Below are 20815 nucleotides of genomic sequence, written 5' to 3'. Positions count from 1 at the left end.
CAAAAGTTTGTTTTAAGGGCTGTTAATATTTAATGGATGATTTTGAATGATATTAATGGGTTGACATTTTAGAAGCCCATTTGAAATTTATTAGATACTTTTTATTAGGTCACGGCCCGAAATATATTATGGTGGATTAATGGTCTTCATGGGTTTAATAATCGAATTAAAAGCTCCTTTAATATTGACATGCACTATAGTCGGGGGTTTCGCCGAGGGTGGCCCCACCTCTTCTAGCAGAAGGGTGTATGCCTAGAGAGCCAGATACGAGAAAGTAATCTCCGCAGAAAGAACCCTGGCGAAACAAGTGAGGCGCTCGGGAGCGATTGCCATTTCGTTCACCGAGGAAGATAGCAGAGGGGTACTTTACCCCCACAATAATGCACTTGTGGTAATCACGTTAGTCGCCAACTATACCACCCAAAGGATTCTAATAGATAACGGTATCTCGACCGATATCTTCTTTTGGGATGCATTTACAAAAAATTGAGATCGATCGTAGTCAACTACGCCCATTGCCCATGCTGCTGAAGCATACTCAGGAGATGTGGTCCAACAACCCTAGGGTGCCACAACTTTGTCAACCTCGGCTGATAAAGCCCTTCTCACTGCCACGATTATGACCGACTTCCTGGTATTAAAGGCTTCGTCTTCCTACAATGTCATCTTAGGGTGCTCAATCCTGAACAGTCTGTGGGCTATAACGTCTACCTATCACTTGAGAATGAAGTTTTCAACAACTGTGATCGAGTTAAGCGAGTTTGACATTGAGCACTTTCCCCAGAACTCGATGAATTTATAGTTGAATTCACTGAGTTCCCCTAAGAAGTCAGGAACATGCTTGCAGGAAAGCTCTGGCAATTTTCGTGGACGACTCGTCCTGTCGTGATGAAGGGGGAGCCGGGGTGTACATCACGACGAATTCCTGGGAAGAACACCGTTATGCAATAAGACTCACTTTCAAAACTACCAACAACGAAACAAAATATGAAGCATTGTTGGCCGAGCTGTAAGTAGCTAAAGCACTAGGAGCTGCAGAAATTGAAGTAAGAGCTCACTTCCAGGTGGTCATTAACCAAGTTTTGGGAGAATTCCTGACAAAATGTGAAAATTTGAGGAAATATTTGCAGCTTGTGTGAGAGAGATGCAATTATTTTCAGTATTTTAATATCCAACAAGTACAATGGGGAGAGAACTTGAGAACCAACAAACTAGCGTGAACCACCTCAGGACAGGAGGAATCCATCCTACAATAGAACAAATGATCACCAGAATAATAGAAGTTCCCGCCATAGGGATGAAAGTCTTAGACGTAAGGCGGAAGGCGCCAAAATAGGCCTTAGACGTGATAAAGTACCTTGATGTTAAGGAACTCTCGAATGAAAAATAGGAGGTTAGGAAGGTCAAGAACATGGTAACGCATTTTACACTAATAAAAATGGGATGCCGTATAGGCGGGGCTTCTTGATACCCCTCCTGAGGTGCGCTTCATTGGAAAAGAAGTCCAATAAATATTAGTTGAGATCAGGGGTGTAACCGGTCCGGTCTGGTACGATTTTGGACAAAATTTAGAACCGAACTAGAATACCCTGATTTTGCATTTTCGAAAACTGATTACGCACATGTTGCCCTCCTAAACTGATATCTTCATTTTTATCGATTTCAGTCTGGTTTGGTCCTGTTTTCCGGTTTTAATAGTATTAGAATTAATATACTAATATACATTAGTATAATATAATAATGTATACTAATTAACAAAAGTGAAATGTAATTAATATACTAATGTGTATTAGTATTACTAATGTATTGTGTATTTATCAAAAGAAATATATTGAGAATTTATTAGGCCATAAAATATTATTAATATATATTTTATGTTTAAAACATGTGATCAAATAAATTTTCATATTTAAGATTAAGATTTTATGTTATAAATTATAATAATATTATCTTATATATTATTATAATTTATATTATTATATATATTATATATAAAAATACTATATATAATATTAAAAAAATTAATTTAAAATATATAATACAATGAATCGGTCCAGTCTGGTCCGGTCCTAAAAAGTATAGAACCGGTACCAGATAATTTTGGAACTAAGGGAACCGATCCCAGACCGGTCCCATTCCACCGATTCGGGTTAGTTCGGGTGATTTTTCGATTAATTTTTATACTCCTAGCTTAGATATATGAAAAAGTGTATGAAAATCATTTTGGTGGAAGAGCCTTAGCAAAAGATGTTGTGAGAGTAGGTTATTACTGGCCATATGCCCTCAAATATGCAAAAGAGTTTGTCAGGAAGTACCCAAAATGCCAACTTTAAGCATTGGTACCGCATTGCCCACTAGAAGAACTAACGCCAATTATGTCGCCCTGACCATTTGTGCAATGGGGATCAATCTAGTTGGGCCCCTGCTCTTGAGCTAGGGGGCGTGAGATTCATGGCTGTTTCCGTAGAATAAAGGTGCAAATCAGTTGGTCTGGTTTGGTCCCCATCATTTTTTCGAATCGGTAGCTATCAGTCTGGTCCGGTCCGGTCGGTTCGGCCTAATTATTTATTTATTTATTTTAAAATCAATTAATAAAAAAATTATTTAAAATACTAAATTAAAATTAAATGACTTATTAATATGGATTATGTAACTAATTCAATAAAAAAATATTTTATACAATTAATGATAATAAATTAGATAAAAATTACATTATTAATTATTATATAATTAGCCAATTGATATTATATATTAATTAATTGATATAATATTAATAAATGTTAATAACATATTTAAAATTTTATATTGTTAATAGTAATAGGTTAAATGAAAATTACATAATAAATAATATATATAAAATATATTTTTTACTTTTTTTTTCCATTCGGTCCGATCCGGGGTGGAAAAACCCTAGACTGTGATCATACCAAAACTTTTCAGTCCTCTAAAACATGGACCGAGACCGATCGGTCTCAGTCTTGGTTCGAATAGACCGTTTTTCACCCCTGTTGTAGATTACTTCACCAAGTTGGTGAATGAAAAACCACTAGCAACCATCACAGTAAACAATATCACCAAGTTCTTGTGGAGGGTTGTCTTTTGCATGTTTGGCATTCTCTAGAGTATAATCTCAGACAACGAGTAGTAGTTTGATTCAAGTCATTACTGCGATTGGTGTGCAGAGTTGGGAAGCAAGCTCAAAAACTCCTCTGGCTGAAAGTCAATGGATATGTCAAGGAAACCGACAAGTCATTACTCAGGATCCTAAAGAAAATGCTTACAAATAAAAATGGAAGATGGGTGGAAGAACTCCCAGGACTCCTGTTGGCATACTGGGCCACCGTCAAGACATCGACGGGAGAGACCCCTTTCACTCTAACCTTTGAGAGCGAAGCGGTAGTATTGGTGGAAGTAGGAATGCCTATCTATAGAGTCAAACATTTCAACCAAGGCTCCAATGACAAGAAATAACAATTAGACTTGCTGGCAGAAAAATAGAAAAGAAGTTGAGATCCGAATGACGATCAACAAAAGAAAAGTAGAACACTACTTTAATAGGAGAGTCAAGCCCAGATCCTTTTAAGTGGGCAATCTGATTTTAAAGGAAACAAGAGCAACCACACAAGAGGAAGGGAAAATAGGGCCTTGATGGGAAGGACCATTTGTTGTCACTGCCAATAATAGACCAAGGTCTTATCACCTTTAAGGACACTTAGGGGAATGAATTACCACACCCATGGAATGCAGACAAGAGATCCCAGCTGGAGGTTCTGTCCCTAACAAGGTGTCCAAACAAATGCTTCACTCCACCACCTACCCAAGGGACATAACCTAGGGAAGCCACGCCGTATAAAATGCAACGACATGGTACCCAGTATGGTAGGCGGGCACCACTGGCACAGGAAACAGTGGCCCCTCTTAAAGAAGAAATATAAAAACCTAATCTCAGGTTAGAAATACTCGCATATATTTTTACAAAGATTTATCTCTAACAATCGAAAAGACTGACTTAGGCATTGGAAGTGTTTCATCACCCACCAAGCCTTCACGTTTCTTGCATTGCAAATTTATTAGGTTAACAGTTCTTTTTTGAAAAATTCTTAAACATACTTCTTGCTGAATTGGGAAGAAAACATAAATTCTGTAGGAGTTGGTCCTAGTCTATCCTACCCTCAAAATGTACATGGACAACACCCTCATTATTTCAAGTGCATTCTCTCTCTCTACACACACAAAAGACATAGCTAATGATTTGGTAGTAGATGATCTACAATTTCTCTATTCTTTTTACACATGCAGCACTAGTCCACCACATTGGCTAAATCTATATTTTATCTTGTAAATCTCTGTTGAATTCCTTTTGCTGTCACTTTTGGGTCTCTTGTGGTTCTTTATGTTCATTGACTGATGCTAGTTAGTTAATTTATAGTATGCAGTGTGCAAATCATGGCTAGCTTCTACGCACAAAATTATCTTTTGTCGGTATTTTTTAACAGAGTTTTTGTAACATTTTTTGTAAGTGCTGTAACAGTGGCATTTGAATTTGAAAATAGTTATTAATATGTTTTTATTCTTAATCCATTAATAGTTTTATTGGTTCTGGCGTTACTTTTCGTTTGTAGCACAATAAATTAAAGAAAAATATTTTAGCCACAAAAGAATTATACAAAAGTAAATTCACAAATTGATGTATCTAGATGTGATATGCCAGATTGTAAAGTTACTTTTATTATAAAATAGATCTAACGGATCTCATGAAGTCATATCAGTTTGTTAGTTTATTTTTGTGTAATCTTTTTGTATAAGTAGCAGTTCTCTTAATCAAAACCCTTTATTGTTTCATACCAAGTGTTGCAATTTTTTATAGAAAAAAAGATGTTTAATCGGGATTCGGATTCTGGACATTCGGATTGTGTCCAGTAGAATTTGTTTAAATTGGCCATTAACGTTCATCTCTTTAAATTGGTTGTGTTTAATGTTTTGTTGCTCAATATTTGTTTAGTGTCTGAGTGTTTTTCTTTTCTCTAACATCGTTCACTGGCTCCGTTTGGATTGAGAAATGATTTCAACTCATTTTATCGAATCATTATAATTTTATTTTTAAATTCTCATACAAAATATAATAAACAGTTCAACTTTTTCAAATCCTAAAACAATAATAATATTAAAAAATAATATTCTAACAAAATTTTATTCAACTCATTTAAAACTATATCAATTCATCAGATCTCAACTCTAAATCCAAACGGGCCTAATTACTACCTTTAATCTCATTAGCGTGCGTCACTCCTCTATTTTATTATTCCAACCTTTAAATTTTTTATACCGGATGGTTTTTGAGGATATAATTTACTACTCTTAATAAGCTTCTCAATTTTTCTAAACATAGTATTGTGGTAGCTAGTTACCTATCATGTAAGTACAACAGAGAAAAGAGAAGTTAAAACGTTGGTAGATATTTTTTAAGAATTTTTCAGACAAGAGAGATATGTTTTTATTAGTGAAACTTTAGGCTCAACTACTTGTGTAAAGTTAGTTGGAGTTGTACGACGATCAATTGGGCTATTATATCCTGGAGAAGACAAGTCAAGAGGAGTTGATCTATTGCACCAGTTCATTTGAAAACTTTGTATACCATAGAAGACTTAAATCTCAAGAGAGATTTGGATAATGAGTTGAAAGTCTAATAAAATATTATTAGAATATTATTTTTTAATATTATTTTCATTTTAAAATTTAAAAAAGTTGAATTGTTTATTGTATTTTTTATGAGAGTTTGAAAAAATTGTAATAATTAAATGAGACGAGATGAGTTGAGATACTTTCTCAATTCAAACAAGGCCTTAAAGAGAGCCAAATTTTTGTGTTTAAGTCTAAACTGGTTTCGTTTTAAATTTTATAATTTTTATTTTATTATTGTATATTTCACCAATATCTTTGAGGTTAGTCTTGATCCATAACTTGTTGTGAATGGGTATATATTGAGCTTGATGCTTTTAAACCCATTAATAATATTGAAAATCTTAGATAAGAAAATATTGTTGCAAGCATGTTTCATAAAGGTGGAAAGAAATGGATCAGATTTGGAATGAGGCTCTTTTCTTTTAAATGTGTTTCCTTGTCAGATGCTTGCTACTAAAGACTACTTACTAATATGTTAACTTTTAGATTTGTTAAGGTAGGAACATCCATACTCCTTGTCACTGCACCCAACTAATGTATTTGGCTCAAAACTTTTGAATTGATAGCAGAGAACATATCACTAAGTAATTTATTTGCATTATGCATGCATGGCATTTTCCAATCTCTATACATTTGTGTGATTACAAGAAAAATAAGTATTTGTGATATATTATTTGCCACGATAACAACTATTTAAGACAAAATAGACTCATTTTGACAATAAATAATCATTTTTACTAAAAATAACTAGTTATAAATAAATAATTTTCTTGTAGCATGAATTGAAGAATAATATGCTTTATTGTAATTTACAGTCAAATCTTTTCAGGTTCCTTTCGAACTAGATCTATAAGAGAATGATCATGGGTTTAGAATTGAGTACACGTCTGAAAACTTCCTAGTGTTTGTGAATCCTGCAACAACTAAACTAAGTCGGCGTAACATATTCTTGGCATAAGAATGTGTTGATCATCCATCTCTGCTATCAGTTATCTATTCTAACAAAAATTACATGAAAATGCTGCTTCTTCATTTTAACACAGTTTTAAAATGACTTGACAATAATTGTTGTAGTATGTGACTCATATTGAGTGGAACATGTATATAGAGAAAGTAGAGTGATGCCGAGAGTGAAGCGAAGTGGAGTGAGGAGAGCGTAGCGTATCGAGTAGAGTGGAACGACGTTAAATCTGTGTACGATACAGGGGTATTATTGGAGTTTTCTAATACCTTTGTACAACTAGGGTTAATATAAATACAACATTATGTAACTCTACTTTGACTGTTAGTGAAAATTCAACCCCCGCTCCTGTGGATATAGGCACATTGCTGAATCACGTTAAATCTATGTGTTTTTCTTGTTTTTCTTTTTTCCATACTGTTTATCATAAGAGCGGTGCTACTTTGCCGCCTAAGTAGCATTATTCAGGATTACCAATAGTTACTATTGCAACTTTTTTTGTTTTGTTTTTCTATTCACATTTTTTTAATGTATTTAAATATGTTTAAAAAATAAAAAAAAAAACTACATCAATACACTTAAAATCATTTCTTTCATCATTTAGTAAAAAAGAAAAATCACTAAACAGTCAAATGGAGAGATAACTTTAGGACGGCCTAGTAATTTTTTTCTTATCATAATTGCCGCATGTAGCACAAGAATAATTAAATTGAAATAAATAGAAGTTATAGCAATTTGCAATCACTAGCTTGGAAAACCGAGTCTAGAGTTAAAAGAAAATTGCTTTAATTATTTGAGTTTTGAGGAAAATATAATGAAAATCTCTTGGCATACTATGATTGCCTGCAAAGTTACCTTGGTCATGGCAGTACTATGAAATACATCCATCATAAGAACCACAAAATCCTCTTCCATCGATGTGCATGAATGATAAATTACATACCTTTCATATAAAACATTTACCATTTATGCTTGTCCTTTAACAGAATCATAATGAGCCAATTTATACAAGTAAAATATATAATACATCTGAACTCATTCAGCAAAAAACTAAATTTATCTCTGAACATAGCTACAGTGCAAAAAGGACCCAGAAAAAGGAAGCAAATATACTGAAACACTTATGAACAGACTGAAGAATTTTGGAATCTCCTTCAATTCTACAAACTTGTGAGGATCAACCCATAGCATTTTCCATTAGAAGAACTTGTCACCACCTTGTTTTACTCACCAGCAAGAAAACACGAAATGGAAGACAAGAAGCATGATTAAGAAGAAGGAAGCATCGACTACTGAAAGAGAGGTCGAAGCCATGGAAGCGTAATAGTAGTAAGGATAGGAGTAATCGTATGCTCCGGCCATGGGTGGTACACGTCCGGGACCTGAAGGAGGCATATTGTTGAAGTAAATAAAAGGAGGTGGAGGCGATCCCCCTGAAGAATATGAAGAAGCCTTTGGCGGCAATGCTGCTGGTGGAGATGGTAGTGGTGGGGATGTTGGTGGCGGTGGTGGTGATGATCGTGCTGGCTGTGGCGGTGGTGGTGGCAGCGACTGGGCGTATAAAGGTGGTGAGTGGTGCACTGAAGATGTCGGTGGTGGATGTGACTGTAGCTGCGGAGGTGGCGGTGAACATATGACAGGACATGTTGCACAATCACTGATACATAGTGCGCCAATTGGAGGAACCCCAATTTCATGATCCTCACATGTTACATGGGCAAACATGAATAACCCCATGATCATCCCTACATTCCAAAGCCAAGGAAACCATTGCTTTCTCATTGAAACCGAAAGGTTGTGATGAAACTCACCCATCTGAATTCTAAATGGCACAAGTTTGGGAAGAAAAGGCCAAATTCTGATATTGTGTCCTTGTGACTGAAACTTGTTGGACTAACGACCTCTGGGACTTTATAGGGACAAATCCAAATGAGGCGGCCTGGACAGCTTGCTTTTATACGTATATGCGTGTTTATGGCTCTTTAAGAAGTTACTTGGATGCTTCTTTAATGGAGTTTGGTGTATTGCTGCGAAGGAGTACTACATAATATAGCCAGACAAACCACTTTTCTATTTCAATTTTCTCAAGCTTTTTTGGATTTAATATTTCATAGAAGCCAATCATGTCTTGGACGCCCAATATCCATAAAATATGTAAAAGCTCAATATATATTGGAGGCTGCCTTGTTTGTTTTTATAATTCATCTCAATTCATCTTATCTCATCATTACAACTTTTTTAAATTTTCATACAAAATAAAATAAACAATTCAACTTTTTCAAATCCTAAAATAAAAATAATATTAAAAAAATATATTTTAACAATATTTTATTTAACTTTTTAACTTTAATCTCAACTCATCTCATCTCATCTGCAAAAACAAACGAGGCTAGCACACATGATTGACCGATAGGGACCAAACATCTAGAAGTCAACATAGGGTACCTTCAATTGATTTTGGGACAATATTTCCCACCTAGAATGACCTCTTTAATCAGAAATTAGGCTGATTTTCTCATAGTAATTCTCCTTATCCATGCTTCCTTCTTTATGAACAATAATTAATGTCTTTAGATAATGAGGGAATGATGATTAATTGGGGGACCCAAGTTGTAATTGTGTTCATATGACAAATAAAAACAGGTCGTAATCATTTGGTTTATATTGGTTTGGATGCCTGGATTGGTGTGTATGTCTATACGTAACTCCCGGGTGTCGGAATTGTTACCACGATTTTCTTCCGTCATAATTGAGGGTTTTTAATAAATTGGGATAACGTCCTCTTTTGAGCATGCTACATTGTATTCTTTCATTTTCATGGGGAGGGGAATCCCAAGTAAAGCTTCTTTGACAATCTTTATACTTTCTTTTTCTTATGCCTTTCTCCAAACATAATCCAGCTTTGTGTGAATCAATTCTCTCTTCGAACAGTACCACACTTTATGCTTCTTCTTTACTTATACTTTTCTTTGCAGGCGGGCTTCTGTCCATCATGCTCTCTTTCATTGCTGGTTCTTGTGAGGGTATCTTTCTTTTTTCTTTTGTAAAAGAAAAAAAGAAAGAAAACCTTCATTAGCAGTTTATTAATGCAAGTCATGTGCTGTTCCCAATTCATTGAACAGGATATTAATTCGTGTCTTTAGGAGATAGAAAAGTCAGGAAAGAATACATGACCTCCTGCATGTTTGAAAATGGCAGCAGCTCCTCATTGTGACAATCTGCTCTTGGCTTATGATCATATGTTGGGAGGATTTTCACATGAGATTAATTAAAATAGCCAGTGTTATACCAGCTTGTTATTTCATGGAAACAGACATCTCAAGAAAACATTAATGAAGTTGATTTCCCATAAAAAAAAAAAAAAACTTTACAATTATCATTAACAAAATGATCACCATGTATATGGTTCTACACGCGCATAATGTCATAGCTATTATAGGGTGCCGCCTGTAGGCAACCCATAATGCTGCAAGCATTACAAAAATAGAACAATTTAAATGGGAACTAACATCAAAAGTAAAATAATCATGTCCTTAAGTTGAAGAACATCCAGTAGTGTATGTGATCTGAGAAAGTAACAAACCTAACTTTCGTTTGTTGTCCTAGCATTCGAAGTCGATGCTAGATGATTTGACATATGGCTCTCTGACTCTGACCACTACTGCTGTGTCCATTACTACTGTTTGTTTCACTACTTTCCAAGCTCTCTCAATCGGTTGAGCTCAGGCACTATAACCGTGGCAAGATCTGGCCTGTCCTTTTTCCTCAGCTCTGCACACTTCAATGCCAATTTAGCAAATACTAGAGCCTCCTCCATGGGCCAATCCGTCACAGTTTGGTCAAGCAGCTCTGCAAATGTCTGTCTTTGAATGGCCCTCTGAACATGGTGGGCAAGACCCATTGGGGGCTTGGCTGTGATGATTTGGAGCAGCATTATCCCCAGTGAATATATGTCCGATTTGGTTGTCAACTTCCCTGTTTGTTGGTATTCAGGATCTATGTAACAAAAGGTCCCTGCAGCTGAAGTCATGTGATATTGTGTGACACTATTAGCCACAGAAGGTGGGACCAAACGTGCTAGGCCAACATCACTGATTTTGGTCACATAGTTGCGGTCTAAGAGGATGTTGGCAGGCTTAAGGTCCCTGTGCACAAGTGGTTCTGGCTTTGCTTGGTGAAGGAAAAGCAATGCAGTGGCAATCTCAGCAGCTATTGTGAATCGTCTCCTCCAGGAAAGTGGATGGCTGTTGCCTCTTCGAAACAGCCGATCTTCTAAGCTGCCATTATTCATGTATTCGTAGACCAAACAACCATACTCGGGACAGGCACCAAGGAGGAGGACCATGTTAGGATGTCTGATGCTGCAAAGGACTTCAACCTGTACATCATTTTGTATACATATAGTGATTTCACCTTAAATATATATAACCTGTACATCATTTACTTGTCAACTTTATGGCATTAAGATTTCACCGCCGCCCAATCCCACCGGCAGGACCTAGTCCCAGCCCTGCACAATGGGTTTGGGGGGTGTCATCCACTCTACAAACTTCCAACTAGGCCTGGAGAGGAGGCGAACCGAGAATCTACGACTAGTTTATAAGTAAAAGCCTTGCAAACCAATGACCCCTTTTTTAAGAGAAGTTAAACCAATTAGGACTAACCATTAATTGTGTTCTGAACTTTTAATAGCATTATATCTTACCTCCTGTTGGAATTGCTTCCTCCCTTGAGCAGCATCAGGTCTCAAAACTTTGATGGCAACAGGGGTGTGGTCAAGTATGCCTTTGTACACAGGTCCATATCCACCTTCACCAATTTTCATTGATTGAGAAAACTTTTCAGTCGCAGCTTCAATTTCTTCTATGGCATATTTTCTATACCGGATATCACCATGTGTCAATGCAGTCAATGCCCGATTTTTCTCTTCTGATTCTCGCTTGGCTTTTATCTCTGCCAATTTTCTTCTCTGAGCTTCCTTCTCCGCTAGCCTCTGTGCCGCCTCTGCTGCTTCAATGGCTGCTTTGCACTTAGCTTTCTCTAGTTCTGCAATTGCTAGGGCTGCTTCTTCAGCGAGCCTCGCTTCTTCGAACTTGCGAGCCTCCTCCAGCTTCCATTGATGAAGCTCTTTAGCCTGACACATGAATCAGTGACAGAACGTTTTATGCATGGCTAGCGCTGATCAGTAGACGCGCGTACTACTGTTAAAACTAATTTAATCAAACACATGATATTTTATTACAGCAATTCCCACCAGTTTTGCTCTTAGAAAGTTACCAAATATTTGTTTTAATTGTATAGCCGTTTATGATATTGTTTCCATATATATCATTCCCCTTGTACAACTATATATATTTTACACAATACATCAATGAAATTATGGAAGATTATTCCGTAAAATTATTTCTTAACATGGTATCATGCCTACCTCAATCCTGAGTCCCCTTCCCTGCCGCCCCTCATGTCTTCTTCCTCTGAAATTTCCTCCCCATATCTTCTTCACCCCTCCGATTCTCCCAGCCTCGTCCTCATCTCTAGTCATTTAATCGGCGATAATTTCTCCAAATGGCAACGCGCCCTTCGCCAAGCCCTCAATGCCAAGAACAAATTGTGCTTTGTTGATGGCACACTCAAAGCCCCCCCAAAAACTTCTCCTGATTATGCCCAATGGAGCCGCACCAAGGACATGGTCCTCACTTGGATCCTCAACACCATTACCCCTTCTCTTGCCAATTCCCTCGACTACCACAATGACTCCCGTGCTGTTTGGCTCGATCTTGAGTCGCATTTTTGCCACGGCAACAACGCTCGCTTATTTCATCCCAAACGAGAAATATCTAACCTTCACCAAAACCATCTCTCCATACCCGATTATTACAATAGCATCAAACAACTATGGGATGAATTAGGGAACCTCCAACCCACCACCAATGCCACCACTTTAGAGAAAAGAGCTGAGGATGAACGGGTGTTCCAATTTCTTTTGGGACTCAACGATTCGTTCGCAACTCTTCGGTCCCAAATCTTTGCCACCGATCCTCTTCCATCTTTGAACCGAGTCTTCTCCATCCTCTTTCAAGAGGAACAACAATGGCTCCACCAAGTTTCTCGTATTTCGTTGGGACCCATAGCCCTTGCTGCTCGAAATTCCACCCACGAACGGCCACCTCTCAAATGCACCGAATGCGGTAAAGATGGACACCTGCGCAACCGATGTTGGCTCATCGTCGGATACCCACCTGGGCGTGAACCTCGCAACCACCGCAAGCCTTTGCTGCTCAGGAAACCACCCTCTGCCACCGTTCACCTCGCCGACTCCTCCTTGAGTCCCATCCCAGGGCTCTCTCCGAAAGACTATCAACAACTCAAGCTTCTCTTGAAAACCCCCACTCTGATGGCAAACTTCGTTGGTAACTCCTTCTCAACCCCTTCTGTTTTTGACCCCCACACGGATTGGATAATCGACAGTGGCGCTAGTGATCATATGAGCTACTGTCGATCATCCTTCTTGAGTCTTCAACAGGCTCTTTTGAGCCGTGACATTCGGCTACCCACGTGAGAAATGATTCCTGTTGAAGGTGTAGGCACCATTCAGTTATTAGAGACCCTCACCCTCTCCAATGTCCTTTTTGTCCCTCTTTTTCGTTATAATCTCCTTTCTATCCCTCAACTCACTCGTAATTTATCTTGTGTTGCCCTCTTCTCATCTTTTGCATATTTTTTTCAGGACTTTCAATTGAAGAGGCTGATTGGAGCAGGTGAAGCTTGCAATGGACTCTACATTTTCCGGACTCACCAAACCACTGCCTTCTCCACTCACTATCTTGACAATAAGATCCTATGGCATCAACGTCAAGGTCATCTCTCTAGTTTTGTTATTCCTCATATTTTTTATAGTCCATGTACTCTTTCTCATTGCGATGTTTGTGCCCGTTCTAAACATACTCGCTTACCTTTTTCAACTCATGCTAATAATAAAAGTACGATTCCTTTTAATCGACTTTATTGTGATATTTGGGGTGGATATTCTACTGCTTCTATTTATGGCGCACATTATTTATTGACTATTGTTGATGATTTTTCTCGCACTACTTGGATTTATTTAATGCGTTTTAAATCAGAAACATTTAGTCATTTAATGCATTTCTTCGCTCTTGTTAAAAACCAATTTAATTCTACTATTAAAATTATTCATACCGATAATGGTCAAGAATTTCTCTCTCAAAATCTCCAAACCTATTTTAATGATTACGGCATCATTCACGAACGTACTTGTGTTGAAACTCCTCAACAAAATGGTGTTGCAGAATGGAAATACCGGCATCTCCTGAACGTTGCTCGTAGTCTTCATTTTCAGGCACATTTACCCCTAAAATTTTGGGGCGAATGTGTTCTTACCGCTGCATACCTCATCAATAGAACCCCTAGTCGCTCCCTTCAAAATCAAACTCCTTTTCAACTTCTCTTCAACACTTCACCCACCTACACTCATCTTCTGGTGTTTGGTTGTCTTTGCTATGCCCAAACTCTTACCGCTCATCGCGATAAATTTTCACCCCGTGCCTCTCGTTGTGTATTCCTTGGTTACCCAAGTAACCGTAAACCTTATAAGTTATACAATCTTGACACACACGACATTTTTTATTCTCGTGATGTGACCTTTCATGAAAACCAATTTTATTTCCAACATTATGTGTCTCTACGCACACCTAATCCCCTCATTCTCCCTTTACCCATTCCAGAAAATCCTTCTACTACACCCATCTCAGAATCGACTATACCCATTTTAGAAAATTATTCTTCTTCTCCACCCACCTCAGACTCGATCATACCTCCTGATCCTACCCCCCCACTTCTCGCCCCCACCGCACCATCACTCGACCAGCTTATCTTCTTGATTATGTTTGTCCCACCATACCCACAGAGTCCACTACTACTTCAACCGCTGCACACTCCTCAAGTACTTTTCACCCCTTATCTACATTTCTCTCATACTCTCATTTTTCTCCTGCTCAGTATTCATTCTTAACTGCCCTTACTGCCACTGTTGATCCTACCTGTTACTCAGAAGTTAATCGCCACTCTCACTGGCGTGAAGCTATGGCCTCTGAACTCCGTGCTCTTGAAGAAAACTCTATTTGGACACTTGAACCCCTCCCACCTAGTAAGAAACCCATCGGTTGCAAATGTGTTTTTAAGACCAAACTACGAGCAGATGGTACAGTTGAGAACCACAAGGCTCGACTCGTGGCGAAAGGCTACACTTAAGTCGAAGGTATTGACTATCATGAAACTTTTGCTCCAGTTGCCAAAATGACCACAATCCACTGTGTTCTCGCCGTTGCTGCTGCCAAACATTGGATTATTCATCAAATGGATGTCCACAATGCATTCTTACATGGAGACTTTGATGAGGAAGTTTACATGACACCAGCTCCCGGTTATTGTCTTAAGGGGGAGACCCGAGTTTGCCGCCTTAAAAAATCCCTCTACGGCCTCAAGCAGGCTTCCCGAAACTAGTTTTTTAAACTAACTTATGTTCTTCTTACTGCAGGTTTTATTCAGTCTCAGGCCGATCATTCTTTCTTTACATTGACCACTGCTACCAGCCTCACCATTGTTCTTGTTTATGTTGACAACCTTTGGTTGTCGGCAATGATATTTCTCAGGTTATCTATTTCAAATATATTATTTCCACGCACTTCAAAACCAAGGATCTTGGCCCTCTCAAATATTTCCTTGGCCTTGAAGTTGCTCGATCCCCTTCAGGCATCTTTCTCAACTAATGAAAATATGCCCTGGACATCCTTGCCGATAACGGTCTTCTTGGTTCGCGACCTGCTTCCTTTCTTATGGAACAGAACCTGAAGCTCAGCGACACTGATGGCGATCTTCTTCCTGATCCAGGCTCTTACCGACGGTTAGTTGGACGACTCATTTATCTCACCATCACCAGACTTGATATTGTTTTTGCAGTGAATATTCTCAGCCAATTCATGCATGCCCCCTGACTTCTGCACATGACAGCTGCCACTCGTGTTCTTCACTACATTAAAGGCACTCCAGGTCAAGGCATTTTTTTCCCTTCCTCCAATGATTTGCATGTTCGTGCTTATAATGATTCTGATTGGGCTAGTTGTCCTACCACTCGCCACTCCACTACTGGTTTCTTCATCACTCTCGGTTCTAGTCCCATTTCCTGGTGTACTAAGAAACAAACGACGGTTGCTCACTCTTTTACGGAAGTTGAATATCGCGCCATGGTTGTCACCACATGTGAACTCATTTGGCTTCAGCAGCTTCTTCATGACCTCGGCATCTCTCACACCGACCCCGTGATTCTCTATTGTGACAATTAATCTGCCCTTCACATTGCTCAAAATCCAGTTTTTCATGAGCAGACAAAGCATATTGAAATTGACTGCCACATTGTTCGTGACAAACTTCGTTTTGGTCTCTTCACCACCGCTCACATTCCTTCTTCCGAGCAAATTGCCGACATCTTCACCAAAGCCTTGGGTTCTGATCTATGTCATCATTTATCTTGCAAGTTGGGCATTACGGATCTTCATGCATCAACTTGAGGGAGAGTATTACAACACCTTGGATCCCATGATTCTCGCCAATTCGCTCCAGTTTTGCTCTTAGAAAGTTACCAAATATTTGTTTTAATTGTATAGCCGTTTATGATATTGTTTTCATGTATATCATTCCCCTTGTACAACTATATATATTTTACACAATACATCAATAAAATTATGGAAGATTATTTAGTAAAATTATTTCCTAACATATTTCACTATAAAAAGTATAGTGCTCTAAAAAAGGTGACTCGGTGGAAATTCTCCTTTATGAAAATCTGAAGATGTTATATATTGCATTAACATCACCTTATTTTTTGCCGAGATTGCTTCTTTGCAAGCTGTGCTATACATGTCCATGGTTTGCTTCAGTTCGAGCCTCAATCTCTTCATCTCAGCTTCTAGGTCTCGCTGCAATATTGAACCATGCAGCAGCTCATAATCTGATAAAACTTGACTAATTACGATGACCCACTTCTTTATGGAAAATGATTTGTGCAAGTCTCATGCGTACGTACAAGCCTCTTGAAAAGTGAGATCGACCCACCCAAAAAGAGAAAAAAAAAAAAGTCTAATTAAGAGAGGCTTGTCCCGAGCTAGCTTGCACCCCATGACTTGTGCATCCATATCTAGAATTACTCGAGAACAGAGATCAAAGTGCACAGTTTGTGGACTTATATATTTATCTCAAGCATATTGCAATATTCAAGTTGCAGTACTACTTACGGCAGACTGTCTGGCCAAGGGGTCCTTGGGAGAATGTGGAATAATGCTGAAATCCAAATTTTGGTTTGATAAATCCATAGATCCCATCACCATTGGCCCTGGTAACAGATCACCGTCGTCGGCATGAGAATCGCGGCCAAAGGAAGGCCTTGGCGCCCCTGATCGGTAAGGAAGGTCTATATTCTCCATTGAAATATTGGTTGGACTACTTTTGGTCCTCTCGCGATCACGTGTTGTTGTTACTCTCGGCGTCTCACTCCCCGCCCTTTCCAAATGTATTGATCTGTCATGCCCTCCACTAGTTCTCCAGGGTGACCTTGCAGATCTATGCATGTTTCACCAAGAAAAGGTACACACGCGTCAGAAAATATATCAAAATATATCAAGAATTTTGATCATTATATCAGCCAAATAATAAGTTTCATACTATATAGAAGTCTCACATTTTGCACACTACTTAAAAATATATAATTTTATATTTTTATATTGGTATAAAAATAAAAAGATAAAATTACATATTTTTAAGTGGTGTACAAATGTAGTATAAGTTATGTTTAGAATTTTTCAAATAGTAAATCTTTTTGCAAACCTTTTCATTGACACATCAACCACAGCAAGTAGTTAGCTGCTAGGTTTATATATAAATAATAAAGACCCATGATCATATGAATTAGAATGTACTAATGATTCAGAAAAGAATCAAGAGATTTTGATTCTCAGTAGGACTAATTAATATCAATTCTTCTCAAGTTTTGGGTGGTACGTACGTACGTACCTGGTGACAGTGGCCCCATTTTCCTCCCCGTTGTGTACTTCATGAGGTACTGGTGGTGGAAGTCCAGACGTCGGCGTTGGAGATGGACCAGATGGATGTTTAGGTGGGGTAACAGTATTAATCAGAGGCCTTGGCGCTGTTCGTGCTGAGAATATCTTCCCCTTCGAAATCACATACACTGAACAGAAATGCGGTGCAGATTTCAGCAAGCCACTTGCTACATCATAACCTTTGAACTTCCTGCGTTAATCCGACATGAAAGTTTAAGTTTCCATCCTTTTCACACGCACACACACACACACACAAATATATATATATATATATAGAGAGAGAGAGAGAGAGAGAGAGACCTTGTAAGGGCATTCCTTGTGGATGCACCAACAACAATACTGTCGATGCAGTTCTTATTAACATAGTCCAGAAGTGCTTTAGAAACGTCATTATCTTCAACGACAACTTCTTTCAATTGAATCTGTCATGCATTCAACAATAATCATATATATATATTATTTTTTAATTTACTTTGGTGTTATATATATATATATATATTGTACACAAACTATACGTACGTACGTACCCCTTTACGAGCACAATATGCGCGGTAGGGCATGAAGAGCTCTTTGCCATCCGAGTGATGATGATGATCTCCTGATTCTCCATGATCATTCCCGCTCTCTGCATTACTCTCAACAAATTTACATAAAATCAGAACCCCCCAAGCCTTACAAAATTCCTACAACAGTAATGATCAATGAAATGATCAACTCCTTTAAGATATACAGCGGATAACGTTGTCATAATCAAATTACGATTTCCTAGAATTTTCTGACTCAAACGTTTTATATAATTTGGGGAAAGCTTGACGCTGCGTGTAGACTTCACCGTATAATTAAATGTTGTGACAATCATGTAGACCTCAACGTTAAGCCCAATTGGAAACTTACATCAATTTATCTTATTTCATTATTATAATTTTTTTAAATTTTTATACAAAATATAATAAATAACTTTAATTTTTTCAAATCTCAAAAAAATAATAATATTAAAAAATAATATTCTAATAATATTTTATTCAACTAATCTAAAATCATCTCAGAATTCAAACAGGACAATAAGTAACGTCCATATTATATTATGTATATCTATTTTCAAATTATAGAAAATGTTTGTTATAAAAAATTATAGGAAATCCTGATCGATATAATCCAATCCAAATCATAGATGAGTATAAAATTAATTATCATAATTCATGATGGTATCATTGTGCATAATCATGAGTTATGATCACATATATAATCGACAATGATGAAAGAGAGAGGGTACCTACGATGTTGTTGGGTACTGCTTTTGTGCCTAACGTGGATTAGGATAATGGAGGGATTGCTGATAACAAGATGATCAATAGCCCACCGGACGGCGTGCGGGCTGTTCTTGTCCTTGTCAATGGCCACAGCGGTGGACTTGATTGGTGCAGAACTGTCATCGGGAGGGAAGTGGGGAACCATTAATTATTATTTGGCAATTAAGTACTACTACTCCGGCGCTGCAATATTGGAGGATCGGAAATTGTTGCTAACTGGCGGCGAAAGCCACGACCACCCGCCAGAGCATGCACCAATGCCAAAATTTCCACCACAATGGCCACTGCAGCGCCACAGAAAACCACGGCTTGAATCTGCAGTGGGAGGGAGAGAGAGGATCAGAAAAGCATGCATGCAGCTTAGCTACTTGCTCTGAATGTGTGGAGCTGAAAAGCCAGCCATGCAATCCTGACCTGGAAAAAACGGACGTACATAACTCTTCATTGCAAGTACGTAGTACTCTCCGCCATTCGCTTGATTTAGGCAATTTGACCAGGCCATGACAGTTTCAGATCAAGTCTGGCCATTTTCTAAGTCGTCCACAGCTGACAGCACTCTATATTGGGACTACTAATTCTGGACAGTACAGAAAGATAAAAAAGGTACGTTCGTGACCTTAATTACTTGCATGCTAGCAGCTTTTCCCTGCTTAGAATATATATGTTTTTCATTGGGATATAAATTATAGATGTTGATAATATTGAGGTTAATTTAGAATTATTGTTAATTTCACCTGTCAAAGATTAACAAATCAGTCCGTGTCATGTGTGTGAGGGACATTATATGTTATGTTTTTTTTAAGGAAAATATCAAAACATTTGTATATATATTTAAATCTTCACAAACATATTAATAGTAATTGATCACATCTCATGATCTCCCCCCACTAATTTCTTGTTAGTGGTAATTGTGGAATATATATATATATATATATATAATTAGATGAGAAATACTTTAGCTATAAAAAATTTCACAAAAGTAAACTCACAAATTGATATAGCTTTATGTGATATGTCAGATTGTAAAGTTACTTTTATTGTAAAGTAGATCTAACATATCATACGAAGCCAAGTCAGTTTGTGAGTTTATATTTTATAAAATCTCTTTGTGACTGTAGCATTTCTCTAGATAAATTAGGGACAACTGAAAATTATAAATTAATTGTGAAACTTTAGTAGTTTCCATGAACATGATGCTGGCCTAGAAGTTAGGAGAAGGGAAAAGGGTGTCAGGAGAAAAAGTGGATATGTGACGTAAAGAAGAGAAGATGAGACATAAAACAAGAGAAGAGCAGAGGATAAAAGGGGGCTTTCAGATGACTTTTGGAGGGACTTCATCAACTTCTTAAGCTTCTTCAACCTCTCAGCAAGGACTTCAGTAACAACATCTCCTCTAGAAGATAGTTCTCTAATCTCCATTGTACAGTGAGGACGAGAGACTGTAAAATACTCATATTTTAGTGGATTTGTCTTCTCAAACGACCAGTGAACATAGGCCCAGTGCTGAACTACGTAAATATGTGTCTCTCTTTTTTATCTTCCATGCATTTATTTTTCATTCATTACCATGAATGTATGCACCGACGTTGTACAGCCGCACTGAACTACTACTGAGGGGCTCCAAACCACACCGATTGAGGTCCGAACAGTCTCAACAGGCTGGAAATGACTATTTTTCCCCTTCTGGCCTGTTGCGTTATTTTTAGGCATTAACATTAGGAGTGATCACT

At 37.8% G+C, this 20815-nt stretch overlaps 2 protein-coding genes across 4 annotated transcripts; both read right to left on the bottom strand.

Annotated features, from left to right (window-relative positions):
* Positions 1–7530: 7530 nt before the first annotated feature.
* On the bottom strand, positions 7531–8545 carry LOC108980738 (leucine-rich repeat extensin-like protein 3). The gene has a single exon (XM_035691307.1). The coding sequence runs from the start codon at positions 8456–8458 to the stop codon at positions 7871–7873; it is 588 nt and encodes a 195-aa protein (XP_035547200.1). The 5' UTR covers positions 8459–8545; the 3' UTR covers positions 7531–7870.
* A 1450-nt stretch (positions 8546–9995) lies between these two features.
* On the bottom strand, positions 9996–19436 carry LOC108980742 (U-box domain-containing protein 35). 3 transcript variants are annotated; one of them, XM_018951742.2, is made up of 8 exons: positions 19053–19436; positions 18303–18400; positions 18076–18197; positions 17726–17965; positions 16951–17275; positions 16534–16635; positions 11349–11777; positions 9996–11021 (listed from the first exon to the last, which is right to left on the bottom strand). In XM_018951742.2, the coding sequence occupies exons 1-8, from the start codon at positions 19228–19230 to the stop codon at positions 10335–10337; spliced, it is 2181 nt and encodes a 726-aa protein (XP_018807287.1). In that variant the 5' UTR covers positions 19231–19436; the 3' UTR covers positions 9996–10334. The 3 variants fall into 3 exon arrangements, with proteins under 3 accessions (XP_018807287.1, XP_035547198.1, XP_035547199.1); XM_035691305.1 differs by having other exon boundaries at positions 10055–11021; positions 19049–19130; XM_035691306.1 differs by lacking the exon at positions 11349–11777 and having other exon boundaries at positions 10055–11021; positions 19053–19385.
* Positions 19437–20815: the final 1379 nt, after the last annotated feature.

Source organism: Juglans regia, chromosome 6 (assembly GCF_001411555.2).
Source record: "Juglans regia cultivar Chandler chromosome 6, Walnut 2.0, whole genome shotgun sequence".
Classification (NCBI taxonomy): Eukaryota; Viridiplantae; Streptophyta; class Magnoliopsida; order Fagales; family Juglandaceae; genus Juglans; species Juglans regia.
Note: the sequence above shows the minus strand (reverse complement) of the source record. Positions and strands in the feature narration are given on the sequence as shown.

What these genes read in the sequence shown, in the direction of transcription:
- LOC108980738 (XM_035691307.1), bottom strand. Translation starts at nt 8,458, where the DNA reads ATGGGTGAGTTTCATCACAACCTTTCGGTTTCAATGAGAAAGCAATGG.
- LOC108980742 (XM_018951742.2), bottom strand. Translation starts at nt 19,230, where the DNA reads ATGGTTCCCCACTTCCCTCCCGATGACAGTTCTGCACCAATCAAGTCC. An exon ending in AAGCAGTACCCAACAACATC is followed by an intron (nt 18,401 to 19,052) that starts GTAGGTACCCTC and finishes AGAGTAATGCAG; the next exon opens with AGAGCGGGAATGATCATGGA. An exon ending in ACAAGGAATGCCCTTACAAG is followed by an intron (nt 17,966 to 18,075) that starts GTCTCTCTCTCT and finishes GGATTAACGCAG; the next exon opens with GAAGTTCAAAGGTTATGATG.